General features: G+C 39.6%; 3 protein-coding genes across 6 annotated transcripts in view; all 3 read right to left on the bottom strand.

The window, feature by feature from the left end:
- The window catches only part of LOC120719612 (protein phosphatase 1 regulatory subunit 1A-like), a 30903-nt gene extending 26687 nt beyond the window's left edge, over positions 1 to 4216 (bottom strand). The window contains exon 1 of the mRNA XM_040008963.1: positions 3824 to 4216. Coding sequence (XP_039864897.1) covers positions 3824 to 3904 — 81 coding nt within the window. The 5' untranslated portion in view covers positions 3905 to 4216. The remainder of the gene's footprint in view (positions 1 to 3823) is intronic.
- A 4355-nt stretch (positions 4217 to 8571) lies between these two features.
- npffl (neuropeptide FF-amide peptide precursor like) lies at positions 8572 to 11094 on the bottom strand. Its single transcript, XM_040000594.1, has 3 exons — positions 10628 to 11094; positions 9835 to 9950; positions 8572 to 9265 (listed from the first exon to the last, which is right to left on the bottom strand). The coding sequence occupies exons 1-3, from the start codon at positions 10775 to 10777 to the stop codon at positions 9145 to 9147; spliced, it is 387 nt and encodes a 128-aa protein (XP_039856528.1). The 5' UTR covers positions 10778 to 11094; the 3' UTR covers positions 8572 to 9144.
- Positions 11095 to 13347: 2253 nt separating this feature from the next.
- Positions 13348 to 27749, bottom strand: part of itga7 (integrin, alpha 7) — a 35472-nt gene continuing 21070 nt past the window's right edge. For 2 of the 4 annotated variants that reach the window (XM_040008993.1, XM_040009009.1), the window contains exons 6-25: positions 27469 to 27676; positions 26296 to 26492; positions 25861 to 25949; positions 25617 to 25744; positions 25404 to 25499; positions 25204 to 25265; positions 24742 to 24911; positions 24416 to 24562; positions 23808 to 23923; positions 23198 to 23384; positions 23035 to 23109; positions 22864 to 22943; positions 22685 to 22762; positions 22102 to 22204; positions 21522 to 21728; positions 20800 to 20919; positions 20526 to 20639; positions 19750 to 19848; positions 19521 to 19646; positions 13348 to 15028 (exon numbers count right to left, since the gene is read on the bottom strand). In XM_040008993.1, the coding sequence (XP_039864927.1) occupies positions 14873 to 15028; positions 19521 to 19646; positions 19750 to 19848; positions 20526 to 20639; positions 20800 to 20919; positions 21522 to 21728; positions 22102 to 22204; positions 22685 to 22762; positions 22864 to 22943; positions 23035 to 23109; positions 23198 to 23384; positions 23808 to 23923; positions 24416 to 24562; positions 24742 to 24911; positions 25204 to 25265; positions 25404 to 25499; positions 25617 to 25744; positions 25861 to 25949; positions 26296 to 26492; positions 27469 to 27676 (2558 nt within the window). In that variant the 3' untranslated portion in view covers positions 13348 to 14872. Of the gene's footprint in view, positions 15029 to 17348; positions 17514 to 19520; positions 19647 to 19749; positions 19849 to 20525; positions 20640 to 20799; positions 20920 to 21521; positions 21729 to 22101; positions 22205 to 22684; positions 22763 to 22863; positions 22944 to 23034; positions 23110 to 23197; positions 23385 to 23807; positions 23924 to 24415; positions 24563 to 24741; positions 24912 to 25203; positions 25266 to 25403; positions 25500 to 25616; positions 25745 to 25860; positions 25950 to 26295; positions 26493 to 27468; positions 27677 to 27749 lie in introns of all 4 variants that reach the window. The other 2 variants (XR_005692730.1, XM_040009001.1) reach the window with 2 other exon arrangements.

A 27749-nucleotide genomic window follows, 5' to 3' on the forward strand; every position in this document is an offset into this window, starting at 1 on the left:
CTGATTCACCATGCTGGGAGGTGTCAGGTTGCTGGGATTACTGAACCGTGGGTGAAACCTCCTGGTGTGACATTCGTACGAGCTCGTGCAAACACAAACACACATTTCCTTTCTTTTTTTATTATATCTGGAGGTTCCCTTTGTTTATTTTCTTTCTCTTTATATCTGACTGTCTGATTTGTTCGTCTGTCTCATATACACCCACACAAAGACAAACACATAAATAAATATATACACTGTATAAAACCACACACTTGGGAGCCAGCTTGCCACACAGGCTGAAGAGGCCACTCGCAGAGGTCTTAGAATAAATTGAAAATGTAAAGTCCCAGTGGCAATCAGGCACGCTTTTGGTCATGCTTATTGAGGCTGTGAGCTAAGAACTCTCTTGAGTCTCTGCAGAAAAAGTAAAGCAAGTTTTACCCATATAAACCTAGAAGGAGATCTATCTGCTCGTGAAAGAAAGCAGGTAAACACACGGCTGCGAGCCGTTTAAGTCTTAAATTGAACGGCCGCAGCCTGGAATCAGACGTGTAACTGAATAAATACAGACAACACCAACTCCCCCAACACTCAGACACAAACAAGACAGACACATGAAATTACGTCTGCATCCTACAGATACCCTTGCAAAGCCGGATGGTGAGAAAAAGAACATGCACTGCAGAAATTTTGAGAGCGTGAAGCGTGACCAGATCCCAGCAGACTCAGTTTGAAACAAAGATTGTTTGTTTGTTTGTTTACTAATGAAATGTATTCACATATGTTATAAAACTCTGTAATCTCCAATTATCTCTATATTTTATATAGATTACAAGAACCCTGACGCTTGAAGCCCTGTTGCAACCCTAATCTGTTTTTTAAGACTCAGTCACTGTTAAATGATTGCAAACTTCTTCTGTATTGTTAATCATTTATGCCATGACAGCGCAGCACAAAGAGTGATCTGTGTGAATACAAATACCAGTGTAATACCTGTCATGTAATATGTAATTTCCATAGCAGTGCAACCCAACATGTTTTCACCTTACCTGTGAAAGGTGGCCATTTTTATTACATTTAAAATCAATAAAAAACAATTCCAGCACCTGTGATACCTCGTGTTCTTTATTACAACAATATAATGGACCCCCTCTTGAACTTTTACTCATGCTGTCTGAAGGTATTTCCACTTTATGGTTCTGAATGATTATATTCCACCGCATTGTACTGCTGAAGTCAGTTACTAAGAACATTTCTCATATTTTGAAGGTGCTACATGATTTAGCAAAATAACCGTTTGAAACTAGTTGGCAGTGTTTCTTATTTGTAAATCCGTCGTCCAGCCTGGGTGAGTGAAAAACTAATCAAGCTACCATTTAGTAACTGGCTCCCTTCCCAAGTTTCCCTCAGGATAACTGGTGCTCACGTCTCACGGTTTTTTCTGGAAAATGAATCATGGGAAGTCTTCAGGCTGAAATGATCGCAATCTTTTCTCAAATTTTAAAGGGTAAGAGCCCGGCTCGCTGGCTGGGAGCGAACGCAGAACTGGTACTATGAGATGAGCCAGGTGTTTATTAAGAATTACAGAGGACTTCGTATTGATTTATGAGTAGCTGGTGCGACCCAAACTATGATTTAAACTGGAGTAAAATAGCATAACAATACATCCCCATTATGTGTGCATTTAGTGGAGGAATGAACAATGTTTATCCAAAAGATATTCCCTGAATTTATGTTCTGATGATAGAGGTGTTAAAGACATTGAACATTGACCTCCTGAACAAAAAGTACCACTGACTTTTTATCAAGACATCATGGGTGGTGCTAACTTTTGGTTAGCCTAAAAGTCAGGTCAGCACTGCCCAGTATATCCAAAATCTCCCACAGGTAATAAGCTAGCTTTAGATTTAGCACATGTTTAATATGTATACATATGAAATCATTCAGCCACTACTGGTGCCCTTTAAATTGGGTATTTTCATCACAGAAGAGACCAACTCTGACAAGGATAATACAGTTTATTAGAGAGAACAGTTGTTAAAGCCCCAAATTAAAGCAGTTGTTTGGTATTTGAGTAAAATCCCAGAAAAAAAACTCTCTAACTAATAAAAGCTTGATATAGCTTTACCTTGTTCAACTTTACCCACTGACAGTACATAAGTAAAAACACCACTTCTAAATTTGTGACCTTTTACGTGTTGTTAAGGAGGCGTTTACTCCAAAAGCTCAACATCAAGTCATCAAACACTTTGTAGAAGTGACACTGAGATCATGTGACCAGTGTAGCTTGATCTTTTATTTATGATGGTTTCAATTGCATGTCAAAGATCATAACAGTGGCTTTAATAAGTGAAGATTACCTTCCTGAACAAAAATGGCAATTTTTCTGCAATCATCCAGCAACAATTGATTTTGTTATCGAGGGATCCTGGGAGGAGCTAGGATCTTTTGGGTTTGCCTACATCATCACTGCAGGGGCTGTGGCTCCAGGTCTGTCCTGTAATTTGCCTTTATGTCAGAGAGTGCTCTTATTCTTAAACACTGCATTTAATTAGTTCTCCTTTATATAAGAAGCACAAATTGTTTTCATGCAGAAGTAGACACCAAACCAGACTGGAAACGGCTCCAGATTTTGTGCCAACTGTCTTATTTTGCTGTATACGACTCCGTGTGTGCATGTCAAACTGATGTTACGCTGACTGAAATGCATGTACACACCAGCAGATGCAGCCATCTCATATTTAGTTTCTCATATCTGAGGCTTGTAGTCATACATTCTCCACCTGCTACAGTAGCTCTATGTCTTAACTTAACTCTCAAACTGAAATCTCTACACAAGAGCAAACTCCCCCTCTCTCTCTCTCTCTCACACTCACACACACTCACACACACACCCATAACATCTACCTTCCCTTTGGGTCTCATAGTATCAGCGAGGGAAAAACTAGTGAGCTCGGGAAAAGCAGCGAGTGAGACAGAGTGTAGCCAGACTCCTAAATCCTTGCCAGCTTTACTTGAGCTTCATTCATTATGAACGACCTGTCCTGTTCATGTTATATTTATAAAAATGAGAAAATGGGACACCTCTTTTCACTATATTCCCAACAGAAGGATGGATTGCACTCACTAAGCTCCTTCAGACACTAACAGGAGTTCTCTTTTCTTATGTCATAAAGTGGTGTTTGCCACAAATCAAGTTGAGTTGTGCAGTTAAATTACCTTAGAAGAAAAAGTCCATTAATGATGAATGAGTTAAATTTATTCACCCTGTCAGCATTTCATTGCTGTAGGATACAAGCAGTCAGTCACTAATGAAAAAAAAAAAAACACTGACGTCCTAGAGACATCAATTTACTGCGGCACCCCCCCTTAACCACCGCTGAGATACTATGCATCTCGGTAAAGCCGCTCACTGTGAGTGCAGATGGAAAAATCAGTTATGAATTCATCATCTTCACATTAGAGCTGTAGTCAAAACATACGTCAGGCTAATTAGATGCACAGAAGAAAATGTGGTCTACTTAAAGCAGCAGTTACTCATCAGTGTAAACTACAGCATTTGGGATGTAGCATGCTCAGCTCTGACTACACCTGCTTGCTTTGACAGCTAGATTACATATGCTTTAAATATGTGTTCAGAGATTTTGCAAAGCGTTCCAAGTATAAAGCAATTTTTTTCTTGCATCTTCACTAGTCATCTTGATTGTTTTTAAAAAAAAAAGTGGGAGTAGTACTCTAATCGTGTCTCACTGATGCAAAGAGGAATCCCTTAAAAGTCCCATATTACCCACACCTCCTGCTCCTTCCACCTTTCTTCCTGCCTCCTTTCCCTCCACCTTACCTGTTCAGCTGCCTCTGGGTCCAAGTGGGTGTCCAGTAGAGGGACGGTGAACTGTATCTTCCTAGGGCTTCCAGTTTCCATGGTGGCACTGTCTGTCAGAGAGGAAAACGGGAGGAAGAAGGGGATGATCGAGAAAGGAGAATCCGTACGAAACAAGGGAGGATAAAGAGCTGAAAAATAAGTGAGCTCCAGCTTATTAAAAAAGAATCAGATTGTTTGAGTTTCTGTCTGACTCTTTTCTGTTCTTTACTTTTGCCTTTAAACACACTTTCCTCTAATTGCCTTGTTGTTTTGTGCCACCCGGTCTCTAATGATTTTCCCTATCTTCAACACCTGCTAGTGTCTCTATTCTATCTTCCCTCTCTGTCTCTCCAGGCTCTCAATGCTCAAGCAAGGGCATTCTCCGCAAGGAACACCTCTCCTTCACTCTCATTGGCTTTCACGTCAAGTCCCACCCTCTTTTCACGTATCTTTCCGTCTTTATTGGCTGTCTGAGCTCAGGGCTGTTCTGCAGCAGCCCCTGCACAGACGAGAGAGCGAGGATGACAAAGGCATGCTCTCTCGAAGGGTAGAAATGGGTAGGATTTATGCAGCCTCTTCTTCAAGAGTATTTTTAAAATCACCTGCCTACACATGCTTAAAAACAGCCTACGCTGTATTTTAGATACAAGTGGTCTCATTCAGAATGAGGTCAAGCTGACATCTACACATATACAAATTTGCTTGTTGGTTTATTTAACACATGCACAGTGTTCATTACTGAACAGCTCTGTGCATAGTCCCTACACAGATGGTACAGTTACCTGGGAATCATGCAGCGTAATGCAATTCTGAGCCAATATTGACCATGTGAGAGAATAATCTGAGCTTATAAAAATAAAAACATACTGTTATGCACACTAAGCAGTTCTTTATTTGCTGTAATGTTTTACACAAAAAGGGTTTTCTCAGACTTCTGCAGTTTTCTGCCTTTTGTTTGATACGTCCTGATGTAGGAACAGTTTGAGGCTGTGATGTGTGTGTGTGTGTGTGTGTGTGTGTGTTCTGTTTTTGATGATTTCTTTGTTCATCACTGGCCAGGCTTGTCCCGTCTGACGCCTGGCCAGCACAAGCTTTATTGATTGTCTCTTAGCCCCAGTGTCCCCACACCACATGTCCACTGGGCCCCGATACCTGACACCAGCCAAGGAGCATACGGTGTGTCAAATGTGCAGTGCTTTTTGGGAGTGAAATAAATATCAAGCGTGACGCCTTCAAACTCTGCTCTGTTTTAGGATAAATTTCAAGCAGGCGTGAAGAGCAAACTAAACTTTAACTCCACACTAAATATGAAAATTATTAATATTTCTGATGTACAGTCTAGTGGAAGAAAGCACTCTCACTGTTTCAAAAGACCATGCAATATCTTTTTACGCATCTCTGTTTCCATTTCAGCGTGAACAGTTCATCCAGAAACAGCAGACAACAAAGGAGCTCAGCAGGAATGAAGCAGCCACATGGGCTGCACCATTTGCATCTTTTACAATAACATTTGCTATAATTCCTCATTTTAAATGCTTTAGATTGGATAATAGTCACTCAAAAAAGTCTAAACATAGAGAATATTTTGGTAAATAATCACATCTTTTAAAAAAAAAAAATCATGTAAAAATGAACAAAAACACAGAATTCTGTGTTTTCTTCTTCTGATCTTAGACTGTTTCTTGCTGTGGTGGGATTGCATATTTTTTGTCTTGTAGCTGGTAGTAAAGGGGTGAGAGAAATAATAAAAAGCTGCCAATGTAATTAGAGCTTTTACTGAAAAATGTCTCTGTCATCAAAGCAGAAAACTGTTCATAAGGGGCCGAGTGTGTTTGTGAGAGACAACAGCTGGCTGCACGTTTTCCAGAGCAGCCTCCGATGTGAGAAGTGAACGAAGGACAAAAGCTTCGTCTCTGCTGCTCCTTCACATCAGCAGAGTTTTATCTCTCTAACTCTTTTATTGAACTTTCAAAGGGAAAAGGTATTAGCCAATCACATGGTCTAACAGAAACTGGGCAAGTCCTGTTTGGTGATAAACTGTTGGCACTAAACTATAATATACCACATACCACTTTGGATCACTGCAACACTTTGAATCTTTTCTTTTTCTGTCATTCTGTTTGAGATTTGCTGCTGTGGTTGAGAATCTAAATTATTGAGTGCTTCTAATTTAATCCAAATAAGACAGAAAAACAATTCAGATACTACAGATACTACTTGAACCTCTGAAACCAATTTAAGTCTCAACTTCTTCTTTAAATAAAGTGTAGACCTCCTATATTTTTTTTAAATGCATGCTGTCACTTTCTACTTTTTTGCTGCATGTAACAGAAATCTTCTTTGTTTTTTTTCAATAGTTAAAGCTTTGTGTACTTTAATACATATGCAAATTTAAATATGCTTAATTTGACTTAAGTTGACAGTTAGTGGGTAAAACAAGTAAAGAGGTGACAGGGAACACTAATAGTATAGTTCTTTAAGACAGGGCAGGGGCATGGAAAAAAAACTGTTGCCTATTTTTAGTGTTTTCAACATTATTTATTTTGTATATGTGGTGAAATTTTAAAGGTGCAGTTCAAAAGTTTCCACTGCGTGCAGCAGAGGACAGATTCCCGTTTAACCTTAAAGTTACCTGTGTTCTCTCCAAACAAGATCATTTGATCACACTGTAGCCATTAAAGCCTGTTGTGTGTGTGACAAATTGTGCTGTGTCACGGTCATGACCACTAATGGCTGAGACCGCCCTCTTTGCTGTTCAAGATGGCTGCCATCCAAGATGATGACCACGAGGGAAAGTGGAAGTGTGCAGGTCGGATAAAGGTCATCAAACAAAAAAGAAAGGCTTCTGTGTGTGTGTGTGTGTGTGTGTGTGTGTGTGTACCTGTTTAGACATCTTTGTGGGGACCAAAAATAGGCGGACAATTATGTCAATTAGTTGTCGTCACTAAAATATGAAAACAAGAATGTGTGTGTGTGTGTGTGTGTCTGTGTGTGTGTGTGTGTGTGTGTGTGTGTGTGTAAAACAGTGCTGCACACAGGAGCTGTCTAAAGCAGTCTTTATACCCAGTGTATCTGTCAGTCAGTCTGGGTTTTCGATCTCGCTCTCTTTGCAGCTTTCTGGTATAATTACTGCACACACAGATGTTTTGCCTGAACCCCCTGCAGACTCATGAAATTCAGATGAGCCGACTTTCTTTAAGTCAGTTAAGCTGATGAGAGGCTACAGCTGTGTGGACAACAGCACCTGCTCTGCCTCTGTTGTTTTCTTTTGTCTCAATATGTTTCTTGTTATCTCACATTTATGTCTCATTGTCAAAGCTGGTATGTAAGACAGATGTAAGTCAACGCCACGCATATCTCTAAAGTTAGATGTGGTTCTTTCTCGTCACGAGTAAAAACAAGATGATGATGACCAACTTGCTTAAAGATGCTTTGAAACAGCAGCTCTTAACGCAGTGCTGCTCATATTTCATATAGAGTCTCTGTTTATGTTTGATAAAGTACTCATATTAACAGGTCAATACTGTCATAGATTTGCATTTATTTTCACATTTTATTTCGAATGCACTCAGATTCCAGTCAGCTTTACTTCCAGTCATCATCACCTTTAAGTAATCATCCAATCAGGGCTCTCTGTGTGCAGCACAGGTTCCCTTTGTTCTGTGCCACAATGTCTTGTTACGCTCTGCGGTCAATCTTACCCTTTTTGTTTTGTAACAAGGTTTTCATTTGTATGGTTCTTGTATGTTTGTTTGTTTGTTTCATTTCTAATTAGAACTGTAAAGATCAGAGTCCAGAGGCCGGGAGCAATCTGCTCAAACCTGTGATGTTACGACAACAAACACAGATTAAACCATAAACAAGAATTTAAAGTTACATTTGATTAAAAATAACCAAAATAATGATAAAATGACTGAATCATTGGTCATTAGTCTTAAAAAAAACCCCAACAACATTACTTTATTTTGTCTTCTGGGGTGTTGCAGCAGAACGAGAGCTCGAGGTTATAAAAGACTCATTTTAAGTGGGATTGACATGCTTTCCTTCCCAGTAATTAGCTGTGGACACCAGTAATGTGTAGAGTAATTGCATGTTGCTGTGTTTTAATTAGTTGCATGCTGCTTCCCCAGGTGGCCTGTAAATAAGCCACAGACACAGAGAAGTGCTGACCATCACGGCACAATGAACACAGGATTTCCATCCTTATCCCACTACATTAACCCCCCGCACGGTGCTGTTTGTAGAGAAATGAAAAATACTTACATTACGATCGTATTTCATTCATCTCTCTGTGTGTGGTCTCCACTGCATTTACATTCCCCCGATGTTTAAGTGAACCAGCACAGACACATTTCAGTTATGCTCTTGTTTATGGCCGAGCTGATGTGAGTACTGGCTGCAGATCCAGCAGATATAACACCATCCTGCAAACAAACAAAAAATATACCATTTGTCCTCTGATCGAATTTAAAAACAAGGAAGGCTGATATTAGAAAAAACAAACAAAAAAAACAACGCTAAGTGCTGAAATAAGAACTTAAGCTAAATGATTTTAAGCTTTTTAGGCTAAAAAAAGCTCATTTATTAGTTTATGAGCTGATAAAACAGTTTCGATAAAAATAATAAATGTTGGCTGGTTATAGCTTCCAAAATGCAGAATTCACCATTATCTATTTATAAATACCTTTTATTGTATTTATCATATTATATATGTAAGTGGAAGATTTTGGGGGATTTGAGAGTTTTATTTGGACAAACAGGACACTTTAAGATCTCACCTTGGCTTGAGAAAACTTGGATTGGCCATTTTTACACACATTTCACAAACTAAAACATGATTAGCAACAGATTAAGTGGCCATATTTAAATGAACTCAACAGCTGGATTTATAAAATTTCAACATCTGTTTGTTCCCACCTTTCTTTAACGGATTACTGTGATATTTGAACACTGATGACACTGAACACAAATACACATGAAATTAGCATTACAAGATTAAAGTTCTTTTATTTGAACGGAAGAACAACAAAAACATAGCAACTGACTATTTACAGCAAACATTTTCAGTCCTTAACATGCCGATCCAAACAATCACCAGTCACCGTGCTTCCCAGTGTTGGAAATTCAAAGAAAATAACAACAATCATAATCATGAAAGATTAAGCTAGTGTCATCTTTCACTGGACACCAGGTGTAAAGTCAAGCCTAGTGGGCTGGAGCTTAGAGTGGAACAAATCTAGTATCTTTATAACGCTCGGCTGCTTGACCTTCCACCAGGGCAACACCGCATGACTGCAACATTACTTCTTGCCAAATCTCTGGGGCACAGCCATACTCCAGATCTGACCGGGGGCAGCCTCCCAGTCACGGGAATGCATCTGATCCTCCAGCACAACCTGCCCTCTGGAGCTGCGGCCAAACCTGTGACGGGAAAAGCACCAAGAGTGGGAATTATTTCAATTAATTCAACTTCAAATTATGATTTTAGATAAATAAACATCTGTAAACGCAGACCAGAAAATACAAAATATTGATGTTGATGTTGTGATCTTAGCTGGGCCTCAGTTACATTTGAGCTTGAAGGGCTGTTACAGAGGAAGGTCGCTTGAAGATGAGACCAGTTTAATGAACCCAGCTTTGCCATAAGAATCGTTTTGACTGTGAATGATTTTTACAAACGGACATTTCAAGTACATAATGGGTCATTTTGATCTTTTAAAATTCAGATATGGAAAGTAGTTGCAAATGGCTAAATGGATTTTCCTCTTCCTGTCTTCCAGTACACGGTGGGACCTACTGTATATCATAATCCCTTTAAATAGTTACAAACTACCCACATGGTGTATTTTTGAAGAAAGAATGGGTAAAAAATGATTTGATGACAAGCCCAAACTACGTCAGTAAACTTCCCATATTAGTGTTTTTCTGTAAACACATCTGATAGGAAAACTTGAAATGTAGATTAATACAGGCGCTGTGATGCCACTGACCTCTGTGGCTGATGGAGGACAGACTCCCTGGCTTCTCTCTGGGCTCCGTGCAGCAGGGCTCTCAGCAATGAAGTCAGCAAGCGATCATCAGTGTCGCTATCTCTGTTTTCACTCTCCTGGAACACACCAGGACACATTTAAGGCTACACAAGCACACACCGTCGTGTCAAACTTTCTTCTTCTTTTTTTTAAATAGAACATGAAGAACATCACAAACTTAAAGGGCTGATGACTCCAAACAGTCTGTCCTACTGTGGCAAAAAGCCTTGAGATGTAGATATTAAGGCACCAAGGCTGAGAGATGTACACGGTGCACACCAAAATATCCATTCGCTTCATTTTATGCAAAGTAAAACCCAGATCTGTCCGTCCCTGCATGTCACAAAGAGAAAATCTAGTACTCGTGATCTTCTTGTCCTTTATCTGATTCGCTATCCTGCCCCCGACTATCTGCTCACACCAGAATATATAACAGTGTATTTCACACTGTTGCATGAAGAGGAACACCATCTGAAATCTAAATGGGCTGTGTGATTTATCCTGTCTCATTTGATAAAAGGCTCAAGTCGCATTTACATACAATCCTTTCAGAAAATGTTGGCATGTACCAGAGCAGGCAGTCCATATTTAAATCAGGCACAAAGATGCATATTTTAAAAAATCACCACATGTGCTTCAGCGATAGGATTTCAGTTTTAAAGCTTCAAATGATCTTGGACCTGACATAAAATAGACTGTCAACATGTACGTGAAATGAAAATTAACAAGTTTTTCAGTGGTTTGATTGTCTCACCAGCCCCAACAGGCGGTCAGGCATGCTCTCCTCTGAGCTGCCAGGCAAGATGTCATTTTTGTCCAGGCCAGCTTGGATATGAAGAGCGTGACTGACGCCAGCCATCGCCATAATCAGTGCCAGAAGAGTCACCGCTGCAGCTGTGTCCATGTTCTCAGACTCGAGAGGAGGTCAGACAAACACTGATGACAAATATAGAAGAGGAAGGAGAAGAAGATGGCTGTCTAAGCAGACTTGCTAAGAACGAACTTCAGTGCTGGTCACATCCTCAGCGGGTCTTATATACACCTCGTGGTCGCTGGCAGGACGTCTCAGGAGAGCTGATGAAAGATGCTACTGTACAACGGGGAACAGGGGACAGGATGGAGGAAGAGCCTTAACTAGGTCCATTTAGCTCGGATCAGGCATTAGTGATGACTTAGCACCAGAGTGTGTTATTATGTGGCCCCCAGGGTCGTGCAGCACAAACCAGTTATTAAACAAATAAATCTGTGCAAATGGACCCGGACCCACCCATCCCAAGGTAATGCACAGAGCATATACAATATATAACAGATTAGTCATGTGACTTCAGTTATACAGGAAGAAATTCAAAGCACACACTGTATTCAGAAGAACTGCAACAATTACCAAAAAATATAAATAAATAAAATGCATGCGCTCTGGGCCTTGATGTTGCCTCTTAAATCATCTTCTGTATGAAACAAGCTTTCTTTGTAACTACCCGAACTTTAATCCTACTTTCTTCTGATTGGCTGCCCCTGACAAACAGAAGGTTTGAACAGCAGGTGGGTGGAGCTTCCGTGCTCACAGCTAGAGCTGTGGACCTGTGATGACCATATAATGGATCTCCTTTTCATGCACTGTAGATTATTTGCTTTCTCCAAAGCTTTATTGACATGAATGTAAAGTAAACCTTGGGTCAATAATAAGACTCTGGCTCATCAAACCCTTTGCTTACACAGAGTTTTCTTTAACAAGCAGATCAAGGGGCTTTAGGAAGAAGCAAACGATGCCTAAAAATGAAACAATTCATCTGTTAAATGTCAGCTTTCTTCCTTCCATTATCTTTCCAAGTAACACCAGCTTTTTTTTATTAGTGAGAGTGACACTTGCTTTATTAGGGGTACTTGTTCAGTTTAGTGTTGCCTCAGTGTGTGTGTGTGTGTGTGTAATAATTAGTCACTTCCACATCACCAGATTTGGCTCATCAAAGTGCCTAATGGGTGACAATCCGCTTAAGCACGCACGCACATACAGCCTCTTTTTAACTACCATGGCAACCAGGATGACATCTAATGGATTCTGAGAGTTTTAGTTTTCATTAATGAGATCAGAAGCTTTTGGATTACATGAAAATCAAAGTTACTCACTCTGACTCACAAAAGTGAGTTTATACTGTTTCTAATAAGAGGACAAAAATAAACCCTTGTTTAGTTTTCTGTGATCCCATTGCTCAACCATCCGATCATCCATCCATTTCTTACGTCTATCCCAGCTTTCACAGGGCCAGAGAAAAATAAAACTGTGGTCATACATGAGTTCATGTCTTTTATGCCTTTCACTGGTTTTCCATCAGTGTTTTGGAAATTTTGGGGGGTGTTCAGTGTAAAACATGAGAAGGGCAGTATAGGTCTGAGATCTGTTCCCCAGCAGTGTGTCGATTTTGTTTTCTTGTTTAATTTCAGTGTATCTAAAAGCTGCAGAGGTGCAGGGCATGCTGTTTAGCTTAGCATAAATACAAGTAATCAAGCTTCTTCTTCAAGCTAGTAATTAGGCTTCTTTAAGCTTGTTCAGAGCTTATTACTCTGGGTTTTTGTTGCTCTAATAATCACAACATAGCATGATAATAAGAAAGGTCGTTTTTTTTTTTTAAAGTATAGTTACATTTTTTTAAAACTCTGTTTTCACTCTTAATGCTATTAAGCTAAGCTACGGTCCTGCTTCAAGCTCTGTATTTAATTTAGCTCACAGAATTAATACATTTCTCTAAATTGTTGTACTTGCACAATAAAACTGGCTATTTTTATTAGTAATACAATTTACTAATTTTATTTCTTACACCAATCCGTCATAATGCAGAGTCAGGTTAGATGCTGGTGAAATACTCTAAAGTATGGATATCATGTTTTCCATAATTTATTTTCTATAAATGTAATACCTAAAAAAAACCAAAACTATTTAAAAGACTCATATCACTAATGGGTCCGAGTTAAAAATAAACTTGAAAATGATCGTAAGATTTAATGTCCCGTTTTTGACTTTTTTAAATTTATCAGCCAGTGTGCAAGCCGACCACAGACCATGAATATTTATGTCACATAAACAAAACAAGATGCTTTATTTCTTCTTCGAGAAGAGTTACAATCAAACATTAAAGACAAACCCATCTCATCTGCACCCCTTAATTACTGTCCTGCCCTTATGTTAACAAGCACAAATACTCAAGAACATTATGGGCAACATTTCCATGAAAAACAAAATAATTCAGATCTATTCCAGACAAGTAGTCATATTATAGCTTTTTACAAAATTTACATGCGTTGTGTTTTCGTTTTTCCCTCCTATTTAAAATAACTACAGAAATAATGTTTTATTTCTCAGAGTGTTACCGCCACCTGGTGTTATATAAGTGAATTGCAGCTTTTACACATCCTTGGTTTTTGTCTGTACATCACTGGGTGTAAAATCTCTGCATAATGATTAAATTAAGCGGTCTGTCAGGTTTACCTCAATTTATTTTATTTTTTTTATTTACAACCTTTAAACAGTGCAGCCAATCCAACGAAATCAATAAATAAAACACCGAACAATGACCAACAGAAAATTTGGGAACATCAGAAAAAGGACATGCAGCTAGTATAAGATTGTCCAGCAATACCTAAAAAAGTCAAGCTGACCCTTCATGCTTTACATCCACTTCATCAACCCAGATTAGATCCAAAGAGAGTTTGTCTGGTTCTGATACACATTATGTTCGCGCTGCTTTGTTCATGTAAAAAATAACAACAAAGGTTTTTCCCTGTCTTCATGTTGCTTCAGTGCAGGAGGGATGTTTACTTGTCCACCGGTGTCCAACAGATGTTTCAGGGGAGTATGATCTAATTTGCAGTAGCCTTGCGCTTGTAACCAGTGGCACACCATCTGCCACCTTTACAATAAGGCACTTGTACGCAATTAGAAGTGTCAGTAACGAAGTGAAAGGACTGTCATACTGGTACGAGTCGCGTACATTAACAAGAACAGTGTGACAAGCAGGTTAATGCAGTCCAACAAAAAAAAAAAAGATGTTACCTGGCGGCATCACTCAGACGTCACATTGTAACTAATTCACTCATTCGTAGCAGTTTAGGTTTTAAATTGAGGCTACAGTAAGTTTTCATACATATTCGATTTTTTTACACTGTTATGTCATCATAAGACATCCATAAAAAATCTACCAGAAATTTTCATAAACAGATGAAGAGCACACGATACCTTAAATATTGCTTTTTTTTTTTAATCTGACACATGCGACAACAGTGCTCTGGTCGTGGCTACGGCATGTTATAGGTTGTATTGTGGTTTCTTGTTCTTATTCAAGTTACTCAGGCAATTGAACAAAGCCCTACAAAAGCTATCAATGAACTTTTTAAATGGCTTCTTAAGCCAACCCAGAGTAATCGTCGAGCCCAGAAGACAACACATTCATCGAAACACGAACATCCACCCACCCAGTGCTTTAACCAGTACTAAAAAAAGTCCTTTATATATAGAAAAATGCATTTTCTTTTCATTGCCCATATGAATCTTCAGTCTTACAGTATTTAAGGCAAAAAGTAGTCTTTGTCATGGGCACTGGCTTCTTTACTATAATGTCCAGTATATCTGTGTGTGTCTGTTAGGATCTGCATGTGGTGCTTATGCATGTCTTTGATTTTCAGTCCTTCTTTCTGATGTCAGACAGTGAAGCAGCAGTGAGGGCTGGGGAACGTACTCAGCAGCTCGACTGGTTTTAATGTTGTCGTAGGCCTTCAGTACAATACTATGATATTGATTTAGACTAAATAAGCTATGTAAGGCCTTCAGTAGGCTACAGTATTGAGAAAACGCATCAGTATGTAAGCAATGATGAAGTGAGGTGTGCACAACGTTTCGTGATCCCAGTCTCTGTGCACTTTTTTAGTCAGTTAATTCAACAGCAAAGACATAATGAGTGTTGCACATTTTTTTTTCTTTTTTTTAAAGTCAGGGCATCAAAGCAGGTTACGAGGTCCCGTCGCTCCAGTGTGTGGCCCATTCCTTTTTTTGGACGCCTCCTGACTTCTCAGTCTGAAACTGAGGCCGGTCCTCGCGAGGAATCTTGACCGCGTGGTACTGAGGCAGTTTGTCCTTGTAGTGCGCCCGTCGGAAGAAGCCACACTATTGACCCAGGGAGGAAAGTGGGTCGGAGTGCACACAGAAGAAGGGAAAGATGGATGGAGGAGGCAGAAGGGAAGGAAAAAGAATTAACCAGTGCCACTTTTAAGGGACTGTGGTAACTACAGTTGTTAAACTGTGTTTGAGGAGGTGCTGTGTTACTCAATAGCATGCCTTCTAAGAAAAGTATCCACTCTTATTCATTGCGTTTAGGTAAAGCTTTATAGTGCATCTCACAGATAAGAAGGCAAAGTGATTACCTGATTACCAGCTGCAAACAAAGTGACTTTTTAATAAAAAATAAATTTAAAACAGCACACCAACCAAAAAGCACTCATGCTCAACATTTATAAACTTGCACCAGCCTGAAGTGTCTGCGATTAACACACCAACACACTGAAGTACCGCTAAGCAGATTTACACTCATTAAAAGGAACAAAGACATCCACTGATCCTAACGACAAGTTCAGTCTGGCACCTGGAAAAGTTGATCAGTTATTGAATGCATGTCAAATTGTTAATAGATTTTTAGGAAGAGGGGACCGCGTAGAAATGAACAGTCTTCTGAGAATGATGCCAGAATGAACAAGTGCAGATAACTGAAAAGTAAGAGGCACAAAACACAGCACAGCAGGCATGTTAAAGCCTTGAAGGAGAGATGGCTGGATGGTGTTCAACAGGCACAGATTAGGTGAATAGAAAACAAAGGTTTTAAATTATTTTACAGAACAAAACACCGAAAACAGTTTCAGTGAACCAACAACTGAGACTAGCAAAGTAGCTGCTCATGGGAGACATTAATATTAAAGGTTGTTGTTAAAATAGGAGACATTTAGGCTAATACCTAGCATTAGGCTATATGTGCAACTAGCCACCTATGTAGAGATAGCAGATATGTGTTTCTATAATAAGGTATGATGATTTCAGACATTTTAGGGGAATTAAATACAATGAAAATAGCTTTTTTAAAATTTGGGATCAAATCATGAATGTAGGCAACACAGTTCATATATGCTAACTGGCCACTTTACTGGGTACACCTGTACAGATGCTTGTCAGTTGAAAAGTCTTATCAGTCGGTCACATGGCAAGATCTCCGTATATTTAGGCTGACAGAAATGGCCAAGATGACCTGCTGACATCTATGTCTTTCATAAACTGATGATTTGCTGGGATTTTTCTACACAACCATCTCCAGGGTTTACAGACACAGTATCCAGTGTCCTGCCTTGTTGGCAGAGGAGAATTGCCAGCATCCTTTGAGCTGATGCAAGGCAAAATTCAAATAACCCCTTGTTGCATGCAAGGTATTCAGGATAGCATCTCTGAATGCACAACGCACTGAACCTTGAAGTAGTTGAACTCAAGCAGCAAAAGGCCACATTGGTTGCTGCTGTCAGCTAGGAACAGGAAGCTGAGACTGCATTTCACACGGGCTCATCAAAACTGGGCAACAGAAGATTGGAAAAACTGATGAGTCTCAATTTCTGCTGCAACATTCAGATGCTGGAGTCAGGTGACCAAGACAGATGACCAAGTGTAGCCATAATCTGATGGCTGCTTCCAGCAGGATAATGTTCCATGTGACTCAAATAATCTGAAACTGGTTTCTTGAACCTGACAATGAGTTGCCTCAACAAAGCAACAATCACCAGATCCCTTTGGGGTGTAATGAAATGAGAAATTAGCATCATGCGTTTATAGCTGACAAATCTGCAAAGTGTGTGATGCTATCACGTAAAAATGGACCAAATTCTCTGTGGAACGTTTCCAGGACCTTTTTGAATCTGTGTCATGAAAAAATAAGGCAACTCTGAAGGCGAAAGTGAGTGCAACTAGTGAGGTGTACCAAATAAAGTGGTTGCTTAGTATAAATGTTTTACCTATTTAATAAAGGTTTAATTTAAAAATGAACAGAAACATAAAATATAACCCTAAAGAAATCATTTTATACCCCCTTATGGAGCTAATAACCTCTTATTTTAATTCTCAATCTGCCTGCAAACATTGTCCCGTAAAAATGAGTGATGGCAGAAACTAGAAGCCACCTTTTGTCTATATTGAAGAATAAAGTAGGAAAATGCTAAGAATCTGGTAAATCTGTCTTTTTTTTGTCATTATAATGTTTTTTCTTTCTACTAATAGAAACAGGAACAAAGGTAAAGAAGGCTTTACAAGAGATCAGTTCTCTTGTATCTCACGTGTCACTGCTATGATGCCACCTGAGATCATCTGAGCCTACATTTGCTGTCATGCTGTAATGAACACCACCGGCCTTCGAGTGAATTGAGGAACAAAGACGACTGCAGGTGAAGATTTTTACCGCTTGGAGTGAGAGGAGGAGGGGAGAGCAGGCCAGAGGGGGGTATACTTTATATTATTGTTCTGTCGCCTGCTTCTCCGCCTCCGAGGGTTGGACCCCCAAATGGGCACGGTAGTACTCCGTCTCATAATGATGGCGTCGCTCACTGCGTTTGAAGAACCCACACTGGGGCGGGGTAGTGGGGAAAACACAGATATATAACAGAGGGGATTCCCCGATAGAGGTGAGGAGGAAAGAAAAGGGAACAAAACACAGATTGGAGCGTCACACAGAGGACAAACATGAGGACAGAAGAGGAAAGGCACAGGTGAGAGTGAGCTGGAAGGAATAAAACATTTGCAGGACAGATCAGAGCAAGGCAGACCAATAACAGACGGCCCAGAGTGAAGGCAACTGCAGCGACATCAAAGAAACGTCACTCAGGATCCTGCAGCTGTTGAACTTTGATGGAAAGGAAAAGAGTACTTGAGGACTAGTTAACTTACTTTACTAAAATATTCCAGTTTATTGTGACTCTTCTTCCACATTTCAGGTGGAACTATTATTGCTATGGAAATGAACCCTGTAAGTCTGTAACTGTCTCCGACGTGTTTTTGGACCTCTATATCATCAATTTTTAAATTGTAAAAGTAATTTTTGAGCAATGAACTGCAAAAATGATACATTAAGAATATCATACTCATGTGTTATGCAAACAATAAGTCATAAGTGCATAAATGCAAATTGACTGTACAAATATATATAATTTCATTTTTTGTGCATCTAAATTTTCATGGTTTTGGCTTCAGGGTTAACATCTTATATGACCTGCGATCCATCTTAGAAAAGTGCTCACTTGCTAGTTAGCTAGCACTACTTTAAACAAATACAGAATAAGAATTTTCTCTAATAAATTGTGTAAATTGTTAAATTATAAATTATTAAGAATTATTATTTTTAGTATTACAAAGAAAGTGTTTTTACTCAGTTGCCACCAGAGATGTAATCCGATTACTTTTTTCAAGTAACGAGTAAAGTAAGGGATTGCTATTGCAAAAACGGTAATTAGATTACCGTTACTTTCCCGTAGGAACGCTGCGTTACTGCGTTACTAAGACCGTGATTTTTTTTTGCGAGAATGTCTCATGACAGTGACGTAAGCAAGTGCGACGTTGGTGACAACAGCTGTGTGCAGATCAACAATGGATCACATATCGAGTACGGAGAGAGTATGAGCGTGCAGCGTTTAAAGCGTGGAAGTACTGACCTTACTTTAAGTTTGATTCCATAAAAAGTGACAAAAACATTAGCGTCCATCGTGCGTGGGAAGAAAACTTCTTTTTACAAGCACCAAGTGCTCTACTACGTAATGGGAAACTCACAGAGAAACTCGCGGATTCTTCCACTGACCGCCGCGGCACACCTGCACCAGGGTAAACCTCCGCCTGCCCTACTCCTGCTTTACAGGTGAAAATAGAGCAACAGGACCGCTGAGTCTTTGATTTTATTTATTTTCTGCTGTGTTTTACTTGCATCTATTTGAAAGACTGAGTGTAAACACAAAAAATATTTTATTTTATGTGCTGGAATGTGCAGAAAATAGATTTAAATAGGTTTAAAACAAATTTCTTCCAGTCAGAGAATGTTGCATATAATTAAATGTTTGCTTGATACATAAAGTTAAAAGATTAAAACTGATAAAACAAGTTTTAAAAAGAGACTTTTCCATTTGATTACATTTTGTATGATAGATTATGTAGAAAAAGTAGCATTGGGCTGAAAGATCTATCGCTTTATCACCTATTCAGGTTGTAAATCGTGTTTTTAAAAAGTAACTAAGTAATTAATTACTTTTGAAAATAAGTAATCAGTAAAGTAACGGGATTACTTTTTGGGGAAGTAATCAGTAATTAGTTACTGATTACTTTTTTCAAGTAACTTGACCAACACTGGTTGCCACCCAAAAGTAAATTGTCAATTTTTAATGTATTTTCTTCTATTTTCTTCTTTGACATCATTTTTCACATAAAACATTACTATATAAACATTTATATGTAAACCTGTCTTATTTTCCTGTTAGATTTTTTTTTTAATCTTTCCACTACTGTTAATGATAAAGACCTACAGTTGAATAAAAAGACAAAAAACACAGTGAAAAAGTAAAGACAGACCATTTGAGATCTGATGGATTACCTTCCATAGCATGAGGACCAGCAGTGCCAGCAGCAGGACACCTGCCAGGATGGCAATGAGGATGATCCACCAGGGGATCCAGTACTGGTCAGTAACACCGTGCTCGGGATAAATCATCACTGAAACCTGATAAGGAAGAAAAGATATTCAGCTCAAAGCTTGAAGCAATGCACAAACAGCAACTTAACAGTAAAAATGTTTATTTTTTAAATGAATGTGTGTGAAGTACCAGTGCAGCAGCATCCTTAAGGACCAGATGTTTGATGCTGGACTTCACAGTGATGTTGGCTCTGACCAGCAGCTCCAGAGCACTGACTGCTGGGAAGTCCTAAGAGACAGAAACAAAGCAAGTAGCAAGTTTGTGTTTAAAACAAGGAAAACTGCACCGAGAAACATTAAAACTTTAGCCAAAGCAACATAATGTTGGCTCCACTAATTACATCATATAAACTATTCACACAGTTTAATAAAACTAGTGTTTGAGCCAAAACTATGAAATAGTGAGATTTAAAGAGAAAACAAACTAGACTCTATTTCCTTTAGGTGCTTTGCTGATCCCTTATTTCCTAAGGGATCACTACATGATTAAAGGAGTCCGTCCAGATGCAAACATCATGTATCCAGGCTTGTGACCTCTTGTTCTCCTCGTCCCAAGGAGGAGATACAAACAAGGCAAATTTAATGACAAATTCAATTTCAAAATTGTAAATAATTTTCTACTAAAAAAGAGTTTCCAATAAATTTTATTGATGTTTGATGGAAAAGCAAACTAACATATTCACATATTCTTACTCTTTGATCTCAGTGAATATTGAAAATTGAAAGTTCATTTGACTTGGTCGCCAGACATCGTCTGTAACATACGAGCTTCCTGACATCAGTCGTCACTGTGTAAATGCGTTTGCTGCAGTTATCGCTCACTCGCTGCTCGCTGCAGCAGCTGTGACAGCTGGACTGAAGCTGAGCTTGAGAGTAATATTCAGAAAGGTGCTGATGTAATATTACCTCTATGAAACTGCTGTTCCACAGTCTGGCGTGGATTTTAAGCACAGCCTGACCGGAGAAGCTGTGGAGAGGACACTGGAACAGCACACAGCGTGCTGACCCCAGCAGGCAATCCTAGAAAACAAAGTCACACCTGAATGTAAACTGCTGTGGAAATGAAAGAGGACTACGTGTTCACATTTTAAAACTGTTGAGTTGTTTGAGTGCATTGGCAGGAAATCAATAACCCACGTTCTGGTCTTTTCCCTGGCTCTCTGCTTCTTTTCCTTCTTACCAGTTTGAGCGACTTGCGTCTGTCTGAAGCTGCCACAGCAGGCGTGGTCTGTCCCACGCTGCCTTTAGTCATGATCTGACCTTCCTCCTCAGGGTGGGAGCGGCGTTTTCGCCCAACCTGCTGAAATAGATGCATTTATATGCGTGTTTCAACAAAAGGTTCAAAAAGGTTTTGTCAGAATACAAAGAGACAGCATATAATATATTATAAAGGATTTTTTTCATTAACTTCTCTCCTAAAACAGTGTAAAACACAGAAAAAGAGAAGATTAAATGAACTGCTAACATACGTCATTCAGCACTGACTTCTGGACTGAGTGACTCAGTCCTCATATCCTATTCTTATTATTTCTGTCACTTGCTGTTAAAACATGGACTTGTGAGCCTTTTTCCAATGAAATAAATTGCTCTTCAAAAATATTGTTTGCCCTGAAAATTTTTAAAAAAATAATTTTGAGAAAAAATGCAACTGAAATATATAAATTATTATTTATTATTATTTATTCAGGGAAACATGACTGGTACAAAACAAATGTATACCAATCAAGTACCTTTCATTTGACCAGATTCCATTAAATGTAATGCTTTATATTTTACTTATGTAACGATATATCATGAAAAATTAACATGTACTCAAATTAGTTAAAGTCAGCATATATATTTTTGTGTGTATGTGTAAACAAATGAGCCAGTTCAAAGTCGGCAGTGACTTGCTCCGCCTACCCCGTGACTGCCCGGCTCTGCAGGCGAGGAGCCTTGTAGCTTCAGAGGATTCAGAGCTGATGTAGGGCTGCACTGTGTTTCCGGGTGGCCTTGAAATGTCAAGCTGGCAGGATACAGGAGCCATTTCTCATTGGCCAGCTCATAGGGCCACATAATGTTGAGGAAGGCAGAGCCAAGTGTCTGGAGAGCTTGACCGGGATTAGCAACCTGACAGAGGGAAAAAAGAAGCTTACATTTAATAAAGTATGTTCATAGACGTTTCTGTCTTGGGTCCTTTTTTTTTTGCTATTATGAAAAGATAAAATAAACAAGACGGACTGAGAGAAGGCAAACCTCTCTGGGCAGTATTTACTTTTAAGGAGATAGTATTGTATTTTGTAAATATTCATTTTGAGTTCTCTCTTGTTTTTAAAGGTACATTAAGAAGTTGCAGTGCAGTAAAAGCAAGTCCAATGAGCATGCTTTTGTTATTGGCCCCACTGAAACCTATTTTAATATACTTATAATATACTTTTTTCTTCTTTTTTTTACATGTAGGTGGCAAAACAGCATCCCAGATAGCCACAAACTCTTTTCTTACCACAAACTCAAAATCCACAGCGCTGCCGATGTCGTCCAGACTGCTCATAGCACTCTCGCCCCTCACTGCACCGCTGAAGAACAGCTTGTCGGGATTGACGCGCCTAATACAGAAAGTACAGTGACTATCAGTGTGTCAGAAGGCTGGAAACACAAAACTTAACATTACTATCATTACATCATTTTGTATTTCCTCACTATTCAACCACTTTTATTGATGAGCAAAGCATTCATAATTGAATTTAAAAACCTTTTAATAAATGAGCTAAATATTATTAAAATACATGTGGTTTCATTTTAAATTTTCACACTTCCAAAGGTCATTCTTTGGTTAGAGAGGTATAAAGTGAGCATATTTCCACTTGTTATAATGGTGCAGGCATAAACACATGAAGTCCTGGTTTTAAATCTTGAACCTCAGTGTGGAAAAAACACAGTTGGAACAAGCTGATCAAATTTATGTGACAGATAATGTGGAATGAAATGATTTTACCAACCATAAAGCATGTGAGGGTGTTTTAGTAGACCTACATAAAGCAGCTTTACTGCCACAGACTCCTTCATAGACTGAAGGTGTTACTCACCCACTGACAGACAGAGGGAGCTCTATCACAACTTTAGCGTAAGCTGTCACAGGGACCAAGTCAGGCTGTTCGCTGATGCTGAGGACAAAACGATGAAAGAACTCAGATGAAAGTCAAAACATAAAAAGTAAGAATGTGATCTTTGTTGTCACATATCAGGGAAAATGTAGAAAACTTACGTTTTCAGTGAGAGCTCAGCTGTCAGCTCGGTGGTCTCAATAGTGATGTTAGCTGTGCTCAGACTGATGGAAAATTTCAGCTGAGGGAAAAAACATGAGAATAAAGTTTTTTTAAAATATGTTTTTGCTTCTTTTGTTGAGTTTAACAATAAACACACAGTTTTGTCTTACTTTAGAGTTTCGTTTGACGGGGTTTCCCAGGTCGCATTCAACCTGGGAGCCATTCTGGTTTGCTTGACATCTCATCTGCAGTCAGATCAGACAAATACTATCAGAGGAACACGTCATCAACTCTAAAACGATAGTCTGAGACTATATTTAGCAGATCTCACACCTGTTCTGGGATCCTGGAGCCGGCGTATGACAGTGTGTTTGGCAGGGAGATAATAAGCTGAGCAGCATGAGCATCATCGCCATCCTCCTCGGGGTAAAGAGGGTCAGAGGGCATGTTAGTGACGGTGATGTCCAGCACCACCAGCCGCTGATCTGAGAGAGAAAACACCTGCACATCGTCCTCATCTCTGTAAGACGGCAAAGGAGGCAAAAAAGACAAAACATTTTTAAAGAGAGGCATTTCAACATAGTCTGAAGGTTGAGCAGAAATAAGCTGAGTAAGCAATCTTAACATAATTGTAGATTTTTTGTGGTAGGGCTGTAAACTGTAAACTCTTTATTCCAATATGACACTTTGCCTATGCATTCATCTGCAGTGACAGCTACAGAGGAGCTTTTGGGAGATTAGTTAGAAAAGCTTGAACCCTTTCAGTTTAACATTACTTCAGCGTAAGATTTATTGTTATTTATTTAATAATAAATAATTAAAACAATAACAATTTCGATATGATACCATGTTGTTTCCTGAAGATTTGCCATTAATCATCACTATCATCTCAGTCAGACAATAAAAAACTGTTGGGGTGTCGGGCTGCACAGCAGATACTTACTTTGGCAGAGGGATGAAGAGGTCAGAGTTCAGGGGTCGAGTACCAAACTGGTAGCTTAGCTTCAGGTTGCTCTGGCAGATTTTGTCATTGCCGCATCCTTCTCGCAGAAAGTTCACCTTCAGGGATTAAAAAAGACAAATATTAGGCTGAGATCAGGAATTCAAGAGGTTTTATAGTTTTAAACTTTTGTGGGTTTTTATAATCTTATGCCAAAGAAACTGGTCAATCATTTGATTAACGCTGACAACTCATTTTATGCTTTAAATGATTTATCAGTTCACTAAATACTGCACTGGGTGCATTGCTGTATGCTACAAAAGTGTATATGCAGTTGCAAAGGTAAGTAAGAGATAAGCTTAATGAGGAGCCGGTCGTTGAGCAGCCCAAGTATAAGAACAGGTTTAAATGCTCTGTTTTGAGTTTATTTTATGTGTCACAGATTTGGCTTAAATGATCCTTGCTGAGTCTAAATTAATGAAGAAACACAATGTTGATGGAAAGCATTACATAAAGCTTTGGCTTGTTTATGTAGTAAATTATGAGCAGCAGGAGCTCCTAAAAATTAAATCATCCTTAAAAAATACTTCTTTTCCTATTTTGCTGCAGACCTCAGAGTGGAGCGTATTGGAAGGGGAGACATTGAGTATCGGCGGCAGCTTCTCCAGCCTTTTTGCAGAGTGTCTGCGTGGCGGCACGGGCTTGATAGTGTGGGTTATGACCAAAGAGATGGGACGCAGTTTGTCACGGATGTTCTCCTGCACAGAGGGAAAATGTAAAATTAAACTTCTGGCCAAAGTTACAGCAGAAAAGAATGAAATAGTTAATTAAAGAAATGTCTATTCAACTCAGCGTCCTTTTCATACTGGGATACTCCATACAAATCTGCCTTCCACAGTAAAAGAAAGAAACGCATCCATGAAGTTAAGTTACTGACATGCAGCTGGAAGACAGCGTTGGTGCACACAGCGTGACGCTGCCGATTTAGCTGCACTTCTTCTGTCTGTGTGTACTCCGGCTCCAGTAAACTGCGGCCCAGGAAGGTAACGCGATGCGGGAGGCCCACCTTCCTGCGCTCTGTGTCTGCTTCAAAGCGCACTACGAGGGCTTGAATGGAGCACATAGAGGGAGACAGATGGGTTGAAATACAGAAATGTCAGGACACACACACCGAAAGAGCACTTAAAGAACCCACCGGGGACAGAAGATATACTAAACCCATCTGAGGAGGTACAGTATTACACAGCTGTGATTTAATCATAATAAGATCTAATGTTACCTCACAGATAAGGTTACTTTCTACCGTAAATAGAAATGACTCCTGTCACTGTGGGGAGTGATGCAAAGCCCCGCGAGAGCAAAAGACAGAAACAGTCGTGGAAGCCGATGTGTGACTTACTAATGTGTGGAGAGTAGTGAGTTGGGTACGCTACGAAGGTGAAGCAAGCCTTGACCTCCACACTAAAAACAGAAAACCACGAAGAGGAAAAAAGACATGATCTTTAGGAGCTTCAGGACTATAGAAGAACTTTAAACGTTTTTATTATCAGTTTGTTTGGTTAAGTTATCCTATAAGTTTAGTGCATTGTGAGTGAGTACCAGACTCCATCTCTGTCTTTGCAGTTGGACTGCTCCAAATCTATTTGTGGAGGATCAATAGTTATGTCTCTCTTCACATGGATGACAGGACGAGATCTTGAGGACAAAAAAAGAAAACTTTTAATAAATTATTGATAATGTGTTTTCATCCCTTAGATAAATGCACTGTCATCAAAATGTTTTCGGAGGTGTTCAACCAAAATCTTTCCTCACCTGAAGAGAACCACTGAATCGTTCAGCGAGCCCACTGCCACATCTGGGTAGTGATTGTTGTCGATATCCAAACCCCCTGAGATAGAATATCCAAAACGTCTCACATCAAAGTCCCGGCCATCCAGCACCTAATGGGATGAAGAACACTCAGTTTTATCCATGCCATCTCTTTCTCTCATTCACTCCTTCTGATTTTGACCTTTAATATTTTTTTTGCAGTCGCTCATATCCAAAGCAAACTTACCTGAGCAGGTTTTGTCTCAATTCCAGATTTTGAGCCTCTATAGATAAAAACTTTTCCATCTCCATCAAACGGTGCTCCCACAGCAATATCTGTATAGATGTCAGACAAACTGGTTTCCAACACTACATTCTTATTGTAATGGTTTAAACCATAAACCACAGTTTGATATAGACAAGCAGAAGACTTTCAACACATTAAACTGTTTCACTGCTGGAACCATTTAATGTTTTCCCTTATTTTCTAATATTTATATTCTGTTATACATCTATTATATCCTGATGAATGCTCATATTAAACATGACCATCATCATCCAGTCAGTGACTTATATTTACCATCACTCACAGTCGTTGGGTTTTCCATTCAGCGAATCAAACAGCAGAAGTTACCTTTTAAGATTAAAACATTCGGAGTCAATAAAAAAGTTTTTCTTGTACCTCCATATCCGTCCTGGTCCAGATCTCCAACATTGCTGACTGTCATCCCAAACATGGAGTCGTATGTCCCGTTGAGGCGGATGGGCCGAGCCTGATCATCCCAGTGACCAAACGGGTTTAGATACACATAAACAGCTCCACCAATCTCTGCTTTACGGTCAAAAAAGTTAGGAGCTCCAACAATCAGGTCCGTCCAGCTAGCAAACAGAGGCGGAAAAGTAGAAATGAACACTTCCTTGAACAAGTCTCTTCTAATCTACATTCACAGTTGCCCTTGAATATGCATTTTATGCATTTTACACAGGAAAATGCTGTTGCAGGATTTAGGTGTTAAAAAATATGATCTTGTGTTTATAACTTTAAGATGAATTTGACATTTTTGTGTAGAACATGGCTGTGCATTCCCATTTTCTCTCTTTTGGCTCTCAGCGAAGGCGGTCGCACTTTTCTCCTCTCCTTATCTTCGCTGCTTAGCTTCTTATGTCCTTGTCTTGTGTTTTTACTTACTTTTCCCTGGAACACTCTCTCACAGTCTGTTCTCTAAAACCTAAACTGGTCTCTGAATGCAATTCATGCGGAGACCCCTTCGGCACCAGTTGCGGCCTCAAGGCTGGAGCTGAACAAAACACCCTGATAACGACTGTGTTTAGACTGTTCCCCCCTCCCTTTCCAAACGCCTTCGATGCTTGTGCCCTACCGGGGAAGATGGCAGTCGACTGGACCAGCGCAGACATGCTGCAGGACCGGATGCGCCGTCTACACCGGCTCTCTCTTACCCTTTACCCGCCCCTGTTGCTTGTCTTGTGTTTCTATGGTGTGTTGATAGTCATGTGCTTTTTGTGCTGAGGTGTTTTTTCTGTTATCAAACTGTTCTCCCACTAGGAGCTCAGTCTGAGTGGAGTTTTTTTTCTCCTCCTCTTACCTCATGTTATGTATTTTCGTTGTTTTTTTCCTATCAGCCTACCTTTCTGACATGTCTCCCCAATGTGATGTTTGTGTAAAGTTGGTCAGAAGGTTCCTTTGTAAGTGCGCATGCGCCATTAGCATGCTGCCTGCTGTAACCCTAATTTCCTTCGGGATTAATAAAGTATTCTGATTCTAATTCTGATTTCTATGGGTTATATGATTTTGTGATGGTCATCCTGACTGACTTCCTATTTAGCCTTTGCTCACCCATCACTGTTGAGATCTGTGGTAGCAACTGAATATCCGAATGAAGAGGCCAGCTCCTCCCCCCAGAAGATGTGCTGTGGCACCAACCGGTACACATTGTCTTTCTTCAGCAGCACCACCGCCCCGGTGTGATTGGCTCGGGGAGCACCGGCCACGAAGGTTAGCTCTCCGAGACTCATTATTCCCATGGCAGAGTCAACAGAAAACCCTAGAAGATGAGGAAGAAAAGAAAAGCAGAGGAGGAAGGAAAGAAGGAAGTGCTATGGGTTAATATCGACCGT

Source organism: Simochromis diagramma, unplaced genomic scaffold (genome assembly GCF_900408965.1).
Source record: "Simochromis diagramma unplaced genomic scaffold, fSimDia1.1 OVJJ01000320.1, whole genome shotgun sequence".
Lineage (NCBI taxonomy): Eukaryota > Metazoa > Chordata > Actinopteri > Cichliformes > Cichlidae > Simochromis > Simochromis diagramma.

What these genes read in the sequence shown, in the direction of transcription:
- npffl (XM_040000594.1), bottom strand. Translation starts at nt 10,777, where the DNA reads ATGGACACAGCTGCAGCGGTGACTCTTCTGGCACTGATTATGGCGATG. An exon ending in CTGACCGCCTGTTGGGGCTG is followed by an intron (nt 9,951 to 10,627) that starts GTGAGACAATCA and finishes GGTGTGTTCCAG; the next exon opens with GAGAGTGAAAACAGAGATAG. An exon ending in GTCCTCCATCAGCCACAGAG is followed by an intron (nt 9,266 to 9,834) that starts GTCAGTGGCATC and finishes TTCCCGTCACAG; the next exon opens with GTTTGGCCGCAGCTCCAGAG.